The following is a 15,046-nucleotide window of genomic DNA, read 5'->3' as shown; positions in this document are numbered from 1 at the left end:
AAGGAAGGGCCCTTGAAGTAGAAGGTCCTTTCTCAATGGAAGTCTGCATAACAGATCCTGCGAGGCCACGCCGGTGCTATGAGGATTACCGACACCCTCTCTTGTTTGATTCAAGCAATGACTTGAGGGAGGAGAGCGAACAGGGGAAATAGGTATGCAAGACTGAAAGTCCAAGGTACCGCCAGAGCGTCTATCAGTACCGCCTGAGGATCCCTTGACCTCGACCCGTACCTTGGAAGCTTGGCATTCTGCCGAGATGCCATGAGTTCCAGCTCCAGCTGTCCCTATTTGAGAATCAAGCTGGAAAAAACTTCCGGATGGAGTTCCCACTCCCCCGGGTGAAAGGTCTGTCTATTTAGAAAATCTGCCTCCCAGTTGTCGACTCCTGGGATGTGGATCGTCGACAGGCAGCAGTTGTGGGACTCCGCCCACTGAATTATCTTGGCTACCTCTGCCATGGCCAAGGAACTCCGAGTTCCCCCCTGATGGTTGATGTAAGCCACTGAAGTTATGTTGTCCGACTGGAACCTGATAAACCGGGCCGAAGCTAACTGAGGCCAGGCTAGAAGAGCACTGAAGATTGCTCTCGGCTCCAGAATGTTTACAGGTAGAACAGACTCCTTCCGAGTCAATGTCCCCTGAGCCTTTAGAGAGCCCCAGACTGCTCCCCATCCCAGTAGGCTGGCGTCCGTTGTCACAATCACCCAGGTGGGTCTGCGAAAGCAGGTTCCCTGGGAGAGATGATCCTGAGACCACCACCAAAGAAGAGAATCCCTCGTCTCCTGCTCCAGATGTAATTGTGGAGACAGATCTGCATAATCTCTGTTCTACTGCCTGAGCATGCATAACTGCAGAGGCCTGAGGTGGAAACAGGCAAACGGGATGATGTCTAAAGAAAACAGAATTTATGTTTACCTGATAAATTACTTTCTCCAACGGTGTGTCCGGTCCACGGCGTCATCCTTACTTGTGGGATATTCTCCTCCCCAACAGGAAATGGCAAAGAGCCCAGCAAAGCTGGTCACATGATCCCTCCTAGGCTCCGCCTTCCCCAGTCATTCTCTTTGCCGTTGTACAGGCAACATCTCCACGGAGATGGCTTAGAGTTTTTTAGTGTTTAACTGTAGTTTTTATTATTCAATCAAGAGTTTGTTATTTTAAAATAGTGCTGGTATGTACTATTTACTCTGAAACAGAAAAGAGATGAAGATTTCTGTTTGTAAGAGGAAAATGATTTTAGCAACCGTTACTAAAATCGATGGCTGTTTCCACACAGGACTGTTGAGAGGAATTAACTTCAGTTGGGGGAAACAGTGAGCAGACTTTTGCTGCTTGAGGTATGACACATTTCTAACAAGACGATGTAATGCTGGAAGCTGTCATTTTCCCTATGGGATCCGGTAAGCCATTTTTTATTACATAAAGAAAAAAAGGGCTTCACAAGGGCTTTTAAGACTGTAGACATTTTCTGGGCTAAAACGATTTATATATAAGCATATTTTATACCCCATAGCCTTGAGGAATTATTTTAATCTTGGGAACCCTGCAGAGGGAGAAACGCGTTGATGTACTGCAACTATACCTAAGCTAACACTTGCCATTTAAAAGTGAGCCATATTGCTAACACTGTTAGCCATTTTCGATTCTACCACTAGACCGTAACGGGTCATTTCTGGACATTACCCCTACTACGTTCTTGGATTTGGGTTATACCGCAACTAAGCCAAAGCTACTTTCTATCACCTAAAAGTGAGCAGGACTGCTAACACTGTTAGCCATTTCCACTGGCCATTAGACCTGTAACGGGTCAACTCTGAACACTACTTTATACTATACTCTTGGATTGGGTATCCTGCGTGCTAATTGGCACTAAGTGCAGGATTATTCTTTTCGTTTGAACGCTACATTGGAGCAAAAGAGGCCAAGAAACAGTGTAACTTACTCATCGCATTTACACCAATCAGAAAGTGTTTTCAGGACAGCGCCCTCAATAGTGACGTCATTACGGCCGTACAACGAGTCACGGAGCAGACTGATTGTGCACTCGTCTGGGTAAGCCCCTGTCTTGCTAACAAACCAACTCCCGATTGAAAAGTTAAGTGCGGATTGGGACTATCTTTGATATATTATGAACTTTATTTTTTTTTTTTTTTTTTTTTAAATATTTTTATTGAGGTTCAATGCAGGGTAAACAGATTGCATGTAGCACGAGAACAGAACAAAGTATTTTGTCTCATTATACAACCAGTGCAAACAAACAAAATAATTTATAAACATAACATATTCATATATCATGTACCAATCATATTAAATTATATGACTCTTGCCCTCTAAACAGAGTACTCTCTATGTGATATTTGAGGTCACACTTGGGCCTCGTATAAATATAAACTAAAGAAAGAGTACTAGGTAACATTGTACAATAGGAGACCACTCTTGGATCTCAAATAAGGAACCTCAGGGTGTTTTTGTGGCATACAATCTAGTAGATATAGTTTAGCCAACTAACAAAAATTGAGGGAAGGGGAATAGCGTTTTAAAAGGAAAACACACAATTTTAAGCGGTATAGGGAAAAATTCAAGTGAATCTGCGTTCAGTTGTTTATGAAATAAACATAAATGTATTTTTTAGAAGAGCAACAAATATAAAAAGGGGTAAAGCTAATGAAGTCAAATAAGGGTCAGTAGGCTAGGATTTTCTCTAATCTCTAGACACATAAGTAATTTAGCTTAATGCTACAACTTTTTTTTAAGTATGTACATACATATGACTTTATAAAGCTGTTCTATATCACTGTGAAAGAGCAGGAAAAGAGCATAATATGAACTGAATGTCTATTACAATATTCAAAGTAGGCTGCCAACAGACACACTGAATTATATCTTACATGCTTGAACTATGGTTTGCTTTACCTACTATTCAGCAAATAGGGTTCCACCTTTAACACAAATATAAGTTTCAGTGAATAATATCACATTGATTCAATGGCAACTTTAGCAGTATAAATTAGGCTGTGTTGACCCCTAGAAGTTCTTTTATGTATATCCTTTTCATATAGCTATACAGGAGGGGAGGAGGAAAGGGATAGCATACCATGGGAGCATAATAAACAAAAAATAATATACAGGTACAATTTATAGTTAAGCATATGTTAATTTGCAATCTCACAGGTCTCAAAAAAGCTTCTTAGAACAAGCATAGGTATTAAGCATAGTACGGCTGACTCAATAGACTGCCCAATATATCTCCTAGATTCACAGAGCAAGGAGGGTCAAAGTACAGAATGAAAATCTCAAGCGTTATTATAAAGCTTAGCCATTTGACCATCTACACTAGTGGCGGGCACATAAAAAAAAAAAAAGAGAGGGAAAGGTATCTTAAACTGACCACGAGCAGGTATCAAGTGAGTAAACCCCCTAGTGCAGATACATAAAACCTTTTGTAATATATTTAGGGGACAATATATCTGAAATTTAACCCAAAGTACCTGTGTAGACCACAGTGAATTCTGGTTATATTAGGTACTTATCAATAACATGTCGGTTAATAGAAAGCCGAGAATGAGTACCTTAAAATAAAAAAAAAAAAAAATAGAAAACTATAACAGTAAAACCATAATAAAGTTAGGTGAAACTATATCTATGGTCAGCAAGATATATCATAACAGAGGCAGTCATATAATCTTATACTAATTGTGCTACAATTAAAGTTCAATCCAAGCAGTCCATGTCAAAGTACAAATTGCTGCAGATTACAGCATAAGGAGAGTCCCGTGAAGATGTAAAGCCCCGTGGCAGCTCGCTAGAGCAGTGTAGGAACCTCACCCTATTCCAGATCTCCAAAATTGCATATGATCAGCCTTCGCTCCACTCTCCAAGGTAAGTCTCATGATGTAATTTTTCATCAGACAGTTAGAACTCCTGTCCTTAGCTACAGCGATAGGTATAAACAAGTAATAGCAAGAGTCAGTAAGTTCCTTTTGGTGAATAAATATACTGCCATCAGAGTTTGGAAGGAGGTGCTCTAAGTATTTATCTGAATGAGAGAAATCAGATATCGAGTGTAAGCATTGTAGGGCTCCCCATAACTCAGGTTTCCTTACTTGAATGGCGCGGCTTGCATATTCGTAGTCTGGAGGAAAATAAGAGAGCACAGTAGCGTCTGAGTTCCAACCAGATTGCGGGTTATCATATGCGCTCCGCGTAGCTGTTTGCACTTGCAGGACTGCAGATGAAACCGGAGCCGACACTTGCTCTCTCTGCCCCTCTTCATCCACCGCATATAAGATTGTCACTGCATTCGGGTTCCTCCGATGTCCCGGTTCTTCCAGCTGCGACTGTTGTCTCATGAGACGAAATAGGTCCCGTTGGAGCCCAGCAAAGGAATCCAGCACAAGCCTTTGTACCTCTCTCTCCCATCGATCAACTGCCTCCATGATCCGCTTTTTACACAGTTCAGACAGGTTAATTTAGATTTCAGGTCTAGAACATCCGAAGAGTTGTCAATTCTGCAAATTCACTATGTTAGTATGACTTCCTCAGGTTACAGCTCTAATCGGCTGCCATTACCCGGCTCTACCGGGGGGGTTAGGTGGAGGCCTCAAACACTTGTGTGCCGTCGCCGCAGGCTCACCGTTCCGGTACCTTAATGCTAGTAATAGAGCCACCCAAACTGATCAATTTATTCCACTACTTTGGATGAACCGATAGGTAGGTAGTTTCAGCCTGGGAAAAGGCTCTAATCACTGATATGCAGCAGATTTATCAGTGGGTCCACACAGCATCAAAGTAAGTCGGCCATCTTGGTCGCAGCCCGGAAGCGTCCCCCCATATTATGAACTTTATATTGCGAGTCTAGTCTTATATCAAGTGATGGCAACTTAATTGTAGAAATTGTTTTTATTTACGGAGACGTCCGTTTTTACATTTTTATATCACCTAATGTGAATAAATCTATGTTTCTTTAGACATCATTTACTTTGTTTGTTTATTTTCTCTCTCTAATAAGTACCACAGTAATACACATAGCACCTTTAGCTTTTAGCGCTCCTATCTATTTTTCACTCATATGTCCATTTCTACTACCTAGTTGGGGACCCATAGGTATTTTTAGGAGTTTGGTGTATCTTCCTGCGCTCTCTAGTATTATTCTCTTACTAAACGGGATGATGTCCATGGCTGCTACCATCAGACCGATTACCTCCATACATTGAGCCACTGATGGCCGAGGAGAGGACTGAAGCGCTAGACAGGAATCGAAAATATCTGATTTCCTGGCTTCTGTCAGAAAAATTTTCATTGATAAGGAATCTATTATGGTTCCCAAGAAAACTACCCTTGTAGTTGGAACTAAGGAACTCTTTTCCAAATTCACCTTCCATCCGTGAGATCGCAGGAAGGATAACAACATTTCCGTGTGGGATTTTGCTTGTTGAAAGGATGGCGCCTGAACCAGAATGTCGTCCAGATAAGGTGCCACTGCAATGCCCCGCAATCGGAGCACCACCAACAGGGATCCCAGAACCTTTGAGAAAATTCTGGGAGCTGTGGCAAGGCCGAATGGAGGAGCCACAAACTGAAAGTGTCTAGAAATTCAAACCTCAGAAACTTGTGATGGTCCTTGTGGATGGGAACATGCAGGTACGCGTCATTTAAATCTACCGTTGTCATAAATTGACCCTCTTGAACCAAGGGAAGAATGGAACGAATAGTTTCCATCTTGAAGGATGGTACTCTGAGGAATTTGTTTAGACATTTGAGATCTAAAATTGGTCTGAAGGTTCCCTCTTTTTTGGGAACCACGAACAGATTGGAGTAGAACCCCAGACCCAGTTCCTGCATTGGGACAGGAACTATCACTCCCAGGTCGGAAAGGTCCCGAACACAGTGTAAGAACGCCTCTCTTTATCTGGTCTACAGATAATCTTGAAAGCAGAAACCTGTCCCTGGGAGGAAAGGTCTTGAACTCTAGCTTGTATCCCTGGAACACGATGTCCACCGCCCAGGGATCCTGAAAGGAAAGTCTGCCCCCTACAAGATCCGGTCCCGGATCGGAGGCAGGCCCTTCATGCTGCATTTGAGTCAATAGCAAGCTTCTTGGATTGTTTTTCCTTGTTCCAAGACTGGCTGTGCCTCCAGGAAGGCTTGGACTTTTCCTGCTTGGAAGAAGGAGAGGAAGGCTTACCCTTGAAGTTTCGAAAGGTACGAAAATTACTCTGGCGTCCCTTCTGCTTATTCCTCTTATCCTGAGGGAGGAAATGGCCCTTTCCTCCTATAATGTCAGAAATTATTTCCGTCAAACCCGGCCCAAACAAGGTCTTTCCCTTGTAAGGGATCGCCAAAAGCTTAGACGACACATCCGCAGACCAAGACTTTAACCATAAAGCTCTGCTGGCCAGTACGGCAAAACCGGAAATCTTTGCTCCCAGTTTAATAACCTGTAGGGGGAGGCATCCGTAATAAAGGAATTGGCCAACTTAAGGGCCTTGATCCAATCCTGGATCTCTTTGAGGGGAGTGTCTGTCCGAATAGAATCAGACAACGCATCAAACCAGTATGCTGCCGCACTAGTGACGGTAGCAATACACACCGCAGGTTGCTATTGTAAAAACGGATGTACTTACATTTTCTTGAGTAACTCCTCTAATTTCTTGTCCATAGGATCCTTAAAAGAACAACTATCTTCTATGGGAATAGTGGTCCTCTTAGCTAGAGTGGAAATTGCCCACCTTGGGTACCGTCTGCCAAGACTCCATGATAGAGTCTGCTATAGGAAACATCTTCTTAAATATAGGGGATGGAGAAAAAGGGATACCCGGTCTCTCCCATTCCCTAGCAATAATCTCTGTAGCACGATCTGATACAGGAAAACCTCCACCATGGAAGGTATATCAAAATACTTGTTTAGTTTACTAGACTTCTTAGGATTGACTACGACAGTAGTGTCGGAGTCGTACAGGGTAGCTAAAACCTCCTTAAGTAACAAACTGAGGTGTTCGAGCTTAAACCTGAAAGATACAACTTCAGTATCAGCAGAAGGAATTACACTGTCTGAGATTTCACCCTCAGATGCTACCGAAGTATCTTCCTCCTCAGATTTCTGGAAGGGGACATACAGAATAGCCACAACTGTGTCAGCAACCTTACTCACTGATGGTTTACATTTCCTCTTGCACTTTCCCTGCAGCATGGGAAAAGCAGACAACGCATCAGATACCGCTGAGGACATGAGAGAAGCGATGTCTTGCAAAGTAACTACAGGTGGAGTAATAGAGGAAGTGCCAGGCACTAGCTGTGTGGACGATAAATTTTGAGACGCTTGAGGAGAAAGCTGCGGCATATCTTGAACATTGTCAGAAGACTCCTGAACAGCATCTGCCTTAGACAATGTTGGCTCAGGAAAAAGTCTATCCCTGTAATGTAAAGTTCTCTCAATACATAAGGAACAGAAAGGGATTGGTGGTTCCACATTAGCATCAAAACAAAGAACATGTAACATCTTGCAGGGCCTCTTGGTCAATCTTTATTCACCAATAAACAGAATAAATAGATAAACAAACGGATATATTTTATTTAGAAAATGCCCCACAAAAAAAAAACTTTACTGTTCCTTTATATTTTAAAACAAAACTGCTTTATTTTTCTGCAATAAAAACCACTCCGGACAACCTTTACACCTCAGCTTAGCTTTGCTGAGGTGCTTACCTGCCTGACTGAAAACGGAGTGAATATTCTGCTAGAAAAAACTGACTATTTTTCTGTAAAATGTAGACCGGTAACCGCACATCTGCTAATGTCTGTGACAAAGCTATTTCTCCTCTCCAGAACACAGTAAGTATAGGGAAAAAAGGCGCGCAACAGAAAATGCCGTCTCGGCTAACCCCGTCCATCGTGGGCGTTACAACGTTAACCTCCCGTTCGGCTAAATGTATTACTAAAGCCGAAGGGAGTAAAGCAATAATAATAACACCACCTACTGAGCCATAAATCTCTTCGTCCCCAGTGCCTGCTATTGCTGCCAATAATAAAATGATCCCCTTAGCAATAAGGGAATGTCTCTTGTCCCACAATCATATTTTAAAGTGCCATCCTTTTATTTTCTGCAATGTGTCCCAGAAAAAATAAAGTTAGCACTTACCTTTAGATTTCTGCCAGGTAGCACGGCAGCTCACTAGGTTTGAGAGGCCAGTTCCCTTACAAGGACCTGTGGATAAAAACAAAGACTGAGTCTGATATAGCTCTACTACACATATTCCCGAGACATATTCTGGCCCCCCTGTCTAAACTATTAATTTTTGTTCTCGCGGCCACTAAGTTGGCGATAGCGAGAGCTTGGAAACAGACGCTGCCCCCAGACATTGCAGCTATTACCTCCATAATACAGACATATGCCAAGATGGAACAGGGTTTCTACTTCAATATGGATAAAGAAGATCTCTACTGGCAGATCTGGGAACCTTGGTTTCATTACCAAGAAAACTCTAGATAGATGGGCGGACCCTGACTTTTGTTACAGACCCCCCCATCTGCTCTCTTTTATCTGCAATCACTGACCCATGCTCTCTCCCCTCCCTTTTTCTGTTCCCCTATCCTCCACCCTCTCTTCTCATAATATGCAACCTACTTTCCCTACCCCAGCCCTTTCTTTCTACTGCTCCTATTTCTTCTGGGGCGGCTTGCCCCGCCTGGAGATGCACATTGGAATTGATCCGTCGGGTCACTGAGAGAAGCATGGTAATGGTTTTCCCTAGACTGACTTGTTGAAATTACTACAATGTTGAGTTAATACCTATGATTATTGTATTCTACTAATCACTATAATTAAGGTCGGTCAAAATGTAATGTCCTTTTTAATATGTTTATGTAAACTGAAAAACCCTTGCGGGTGTATGATATGACCTGTGTTTGCTTATGATGGCATTCTCACTGTGATTTCAGAAAGACCTATGTATATACAAGAAACTGTCTAACATGTTATTGTTATTAACAAGTTTATCTTAAAATAAAAATTACTTTTGAAAAAAAAAAAAAAAAAAAAAACAAAGACTGAGTAATCTTACTCAGGTTTGCACGGATAGGGCAGCATTAATACATGGGAGGCGCAGTGAGGATTGTACCCCACAAGTTCCCATTGCTTGAAAGCCACCACTGCTCTACTAAAGAGACTGATATGGACTACGGCTACACCCTAGGACAAAGCAGAACAATCTTGCACTGCTGAAAAATAATAAAATCTTGCTTGAAGAATCTTCTTTCCAACACCTAAATTTTACTACTTCCTTGTTCTAACGTAGGCAAACAGAATGACTGGGGTTGGAGGGAAGGGAGGTGATATTTAACAGCTTTGCTGTGGTGCTCTGTAGCCTCCTGCTGGGCAGGAGTGATATTCCCAATAGCAATTAGATGATCCGTGGACTCACCGTGTCATTAGAAATAAATACAAAGAGGTGTTTCGAGTTGTATGTCCCTGAAATGCAAATGAAATGCTTCATTATGGATATTATTATGTTTTTTTCCTTATGAATTTAGACAGAATTGTTTATACCAATAGGGGGATCTGGACAGCCTTTTCAGTAGTACAGCTATCTGGCTCCCAATCGGTGCGCACTCTTTTTCCCTCTCTCTCGTTCTCGCTTGCACTGTTATCACACTCTTCAGTAAACGGCCTTTTGACAGCATTGATCTCCTCTGCAACATCCTCTTTCTTAGGAGACAGTGGAGCTGGAAGAATTTCCTGCAAGACACAGAGGAGAAATTATATAAAAGCCACAGATACAGTTCCAGTGGGGATTTAAAGGGACATTGTATGTTGAAAACAGCATTTTAAAATTAAAAAAAAAAAAGTTCCAATAGAATTGTGGGAGTTTTACTTCTCAGCCAATAAGAAGATATCCCTTAGACCAGTATTGTGCTGTTAGTTTAAAAATCAAAATAAATAGCCTTAAAGGGACATAAATCTGCAAAAAGAAAATGCATTAATGTGTTAGAATATTATCATATTACAGCTTGCGTATAAGTCTGTGCCTGAAAACGGGTTAAAAGGGAAGATAATCATTTCATGTGTGCTATTTAAAAAATTAAGTTGTCAGCATAATAATTATAAAGATCATAAGCTGAAACACTGTGGCAGCCTGTAAAAAAAAAAATAATAATAATAATCTTTATATACTATCTGCGGGCTTTCCTGGCCGCCCAAGGAATCCAAGGTTTTAATCATTCTTTACCGAGGTAGACGTGTCATCCATTTTTCTTGTTCAGAGTAGAATTGCCTGGTATTTCATGGTTGGACTGAACTTAGTTTGCGGGATCAGACTTCAAGAAAGTTCTCCTTTGTGAAAACACAATTGGGCTAAAAGAGGCTGTTCCTGGGTGGTAACTTGCCATAGAACAAGCTACTTTCTGTATACAGATTTTTCATCCAACCAGATAACGATCAGCCGCTTACACAGATCGAGTGAGGGCCACTTACTGCTAGGTTTGAGCATAAGGACAACTTGCAGTCATCCATCCACTATAAGCAGTGCATTGTGGTCCACTCTTTATAAAGGAGAGCGCATACGCATCTACACTGTCAACTTGCTGTAAGAAAGGATATAGGGCAGGCTGTTGCATTTTGATTGACAGCATCGCCCTGCCTCTTTAGAGAAGAAAAAACTACTCTGTGTGTGGCATGGAGAACCCCCAGATTGTGTTTTAAGATTTTTATTTTTTTTAAGCAGGCAGCCACAGTTTTTCAGTTTAAACAAATAAGCATTTTATAATTCTTATGCTGACATTGTATAAAACGTATACTGTCCCTTTAATACATAGTTAAAGGGATAGTAAAGTCCAAATTAAACTTTCATGATTCAGATAGGGCAAGTAATTTAAAAACAGAATTTATGTTTACCTGATAAATTTCTTTCTCCAACGGTGTGTCCGGTCCACGGCGTCATCCTTACTTGTGGGATATTCTCTTCCCCAACAGGAAATGGCAAAGAGCCCAGCAAAGCTGGTCACATGATCCCTCCTAGGCTCCGCCTACCCCAGTCATTCGACCGACGTTAAGGAGGAATAATAGCATAGGAGAAACCATATGGTACCGTGGTGACTGTAGTTAAAGAAAATAAATTATCAGACCTGATTAAAAAACCAGGGCGGGCCGTGGACCGGACACACCGTTGGAGAAAGAAATTTATCAGTTAAACATAAATTCTGTTTTCTCCAACATTGGTGTGTCCGGTCCACGGCGTCATCCTTACTTGTGGGAACCAATACCAAAGCTTTAGGACACGGATGAAGGGAGGGAGCAAATCAGGTCACCTAAATGGAAGGCACCACGGCTTGCAAAACCTTTCTCCCAAAAATAGCCTCAGAAGAAGCAAAAGTATCAAACTTGTAAAATTTGGTAAAAGTGTGCAGTGAAGACCAAGTCGCTGCCCTACATATCTGATCAACAGAAGCCTCGTTCTTGAAGGCCCATGTGGAAGCCACAGCCCTAGTGGAATGAGCTGTGATTCTTTCGGGAGGCTGCCGTCCGGCAGTCTCGTAAGCCAATCTGATGATGCTTTTAATCCAAAAAGAGAGAGAGGTAGAAGTTGCTTTTTGACCTCTCCTTTTACCTGAATAAACAACAAACAGGGAAGATGTTTGTCTAAAATCCTTTGTAGCATCTAAATAGAATTTTAGAGCGCGAACAACATCCAAATTGTGCAACAAGCGTTCCTTCTTTGAAACTGGTTTCGGACACAGAGAAGGTACGATAATCTCCTGGTTAATGTTTTTGTTAGAAACAACTTTTGGAAGAAAACCAGGTTTAGTACGTAAAACCACCTTATCTGCATGGAACACCAGATAAGGAGGAGAACACTGCAGAGCAGATAATTCTGAAACTCTTCTAGCAGAAGAAATTGCAACTAAAAACAAAACTTTCCAAGATAATAACTTAATATCAACGGAATGTAAGGGTTCAAACGGAACCCCCTGAAGAACTGAAAGAACTAAATTGAGACTCCAAGGAGGAGTCAAAGGTTTGTAAACAGGCTTGATTCTAACCAGAGCCTGAACAAAGGCTTGAACATCTGGCACAGCTGCCAGTTTTTTGTGAAGTAACACCGACAAGGCAGAAATCTGTCCCTTCAGGGAACTCGCCGATAATCCTTTTTCCAATCCTTCTTGAAGGAAGGATAGAATCCTAGGAATCTTAACCTTGTCCCAAGGGAATCCTTTAGATTCCCACCAACAGATATATTTTTTCCAAATCTTATGGTAAATCTTTCTAGTTACAGGCTTTCTGGCCTGAACAAGAGTATCGATAACAGAATCTGAGAAACCTCGCTTCGATAAAATCAAGCGTTCAATCTCCAAGCAGTCAGCTGGAGTGAAACCAGATTCGGATGTTCGAACGGACCCTGAACAAGAAGGTCTCGTCTCAAAGGTAGCTTCCAAGGTGGAGCCGATGACATATTCACCAGATCTGCATACCAAGTCCTGCGTGGCCACGCAGGAGCTATCAAGATCACCGACGCCCTCTCCTGATTGATCCTGGCTACCAGCCTGGGGATGAGAGGAAACGGCGGGAACACATAAGCTAGTTTGAAGGTCCAAGGTGCTACTAGTGCATCCACTAGAGCCGCCTTGGGATCCCTGGATCTGGACCCGTAGCAAGGAACTTTGAAGTTCTGACGAGAGGCCATCAGATCCATGTCTGGAATGCCCCAAAGTTGAGTGACTTGGGCAAAGATTTCCGGATGGAGTTCCCACTCCCCCGGATGCAATGTCTGACGACTCAGAAAATCCGCTTCCCAATTTTCCACTCCCGGGATGTGGATAGCAGACAGGTGGCAGGAGTGAGACTCCGCCCATAGAATGATCTTGGTCACTTCTTCCATCGCTAGGGAACTCCTTGTTCCCCCCTGATGGTTGATGTACGCAACAGTCGTCATGTTGTCTGATTGAAACCGTATGAACTTGGTCCTCGCTAGCTGAGGCCAAGCCTTGAGAGCATTGAATATCGCTCTCAGTTCCAGAATATTTATCGGTAGAAGAGATTCTTCCCGAGACCAAAGACCCTGAGCTTTCAGGGATCCCCAGACCGCGCCCCAGCCCATCAGACTGGCGTCGGTCGTGACAATGACCCACTCTGGTCTGTGGAATGTCATCCCTCGTGACAGGTTGTCCAGGGACAGCCACCAACGGAGTGAGTCTCTGGTCCTCTGATTTACTTGTATCTTTGGAGACAAGTCTGTATAGTCCCCATTCCACTGACTGAGCATGCACAGTTGTAAGGTCTTAGATGAATGCGCGCAAAAGGAACTATGTCCATTGCCGCTACCATCAACCCGATCACTTCCATGCACTGAGCTACGGAAGGAAGAGGAACGGAATGAAGTATTCGACAAGAGTCCAGGAGCTTTGTCTTTCTGGCCTCTGTTAGAAAAATCCTCATTTCTGAGGAGTCTATAATTGTTCCCAAGAAGGGAACCCTTGTTGACGGGGATAGAGAACTCTTTTCCACGTTCACTTTCCAGCCGTGCGATCTGAGAAAGGCCAGGACGATGTCCGTGTGAGCCTTTGCTCGAGGGAGGGACGACGCTTGAATCAGAATGTCGTCCAGGTAAGGTACTACTGCAATGCCCCTTGGTCTTAGCACAGCTAGAAGGGACCCTAGTACCTTTGTGAAAATCCTTGGAGCAGTGGCTAATCCGAAAGGAAGCGCCACGAACTGGTAATGTTTGTCCAGGAATGCAAACCTTAGGAACCGATGATGTTCCTTGTGGATAGGAATATGTAGATACGCATCCTTTAAATCCACCGTGGTCATGAATTGACCTTCCTGGATGGAAGGAAGGATAGTTCGAATGGTTTCCATCTTGAAAGATGGGACCTTGAGAAATTTGTTTAAGATCTTGAGATCTAGGATTGGTCTGAATGTTCCCTCTTTTTTGGGAACTATGAACAGATTGGAGTAGAACCCCATCCCTTGTTCTCTCAATGGAACAGGATGAATCACTCCCATTTTTAACAGGTCTTCTACGCAAAGTAAGAACGCCTGTCTCTTTATGTGGTCTGAAGACAACTGAGACCTGTGGAACCTTCCCCTTGGGGGAAGTCCCTTGAATTCCAGAAGATAACCCTGGGAGACTATTTCTAGCGCCCAAGGATCCAGAACATCTCTTGCCCAAGCCTGAGCGAAGAGAGAGAGTCTGCCCCCCACCAGATCCGGTCCCGGATCGGGGGCCGATATTTCATGCTGTCTTGGTAGCAGTGGCAGGTTTCTTTGCCTGCTTTCCCTTGTTCCAGCCTTGCATTGGTCTCCAAGCTGGCTTGGCCTGGGAAGTATAACCTTCTTGCTTAGAGGACGTAGCACCTTGGGCTGGTCCGTTTTTACGAAAGGGACGAAAATTAGGTCTATTTTTTGCCTTGAAAGGCCGATCCTGAGGAAGGGCATGGCCTTTACCCCCAGTGATATCAGAGATAATCTCTTTCAAGTCAGGACCAAACAGCGTTTTCCCCTTGAAAGGAATGTTTAGTAGCTTGTTCTTGGAAGACGCATCAGCCGACCAAGATTTCAACCAAAGCGCTCTGCGCGCCACAATAGCAAACCCAGAATTCTTTATTAACAATGTCCGCCACCCGCTTGGGTATAGGAAAAGCTTCTGGGAGCCCCGGCACCTCTAGGAACTTGTCCATTTTACATAGTTTCTCTGGGATGACCAAATTTTCACAATCATCCAGAGTGGATAATACCTCCTTAAGCAAAATGCGGAGATGTTCCAATTTAAATTTAAAAGTAATCACATCAGATTCAGCCTGCTGAGAAATATTCCCTAAATCAGTAATTTCTCCCTCAGACAAAACCTCCCTGGCCCCCTCAGATTGGGTTAGGGGCCCTTCAGAGATATTAATATCAGCGTCGTCATGCTCTTCAGTAACTAAAACAGAGCATCCACGCTTACGCTGAACAGGGTTCATTTTGGCTAAAATGTTTTTGACAGAATTATCCATTACAGCCGTTAATTGTTGCATAGTAAGGAGTATTGGCGCGCTAGATGTACTAGGGGCCTCC

At 43.0% G+C, this 15,046-nt stretch overlaps 1 protein-coding gene across 10 annotated transcripts in view; it reads right to left on the bottom strand.

Moving 5' to 3' along the window:
• Positions 1-15,046, bottom strand: part of LOC128653444 (periphilin-1) — a 168,240-nt gene that overhangs the window by 20,015 nt on the left and 133,179 nt on the right. For all 10 annotated transcript variants that reach the window (XM_053706736.1, XM_053706737.1, XM_053706738.1 and 7 more), the window contains one exon: positions 9,545-9,733. In XM_053706736.1, the coding sequence (XP_053562711.1) occupies positions 9,545-9,733 (189 nt within the window). The remainder of the gene's footprint in view (positions 1-9,544; positions 9,734-15,046) is intronic.

Source organism: Bombina bombina, chromosome 3 (genome assembly GCF_027579735.1).
Source record: "Bombina bombina isolate aBomBom1 chromosome 3, aBomBom1.pri, whole genome shotgun sequence".
NCBI classification, from domain to species: Eukaryota; Metazoa; Chordata; class Amphibia; order Anura; family Bombinatoridae; genus Bombina; species Bombina bombina.
Note: the sequence above shows the minus strand (reverse complement) of the source record. Positions and strands in the feature narration are given on the sequence as shown.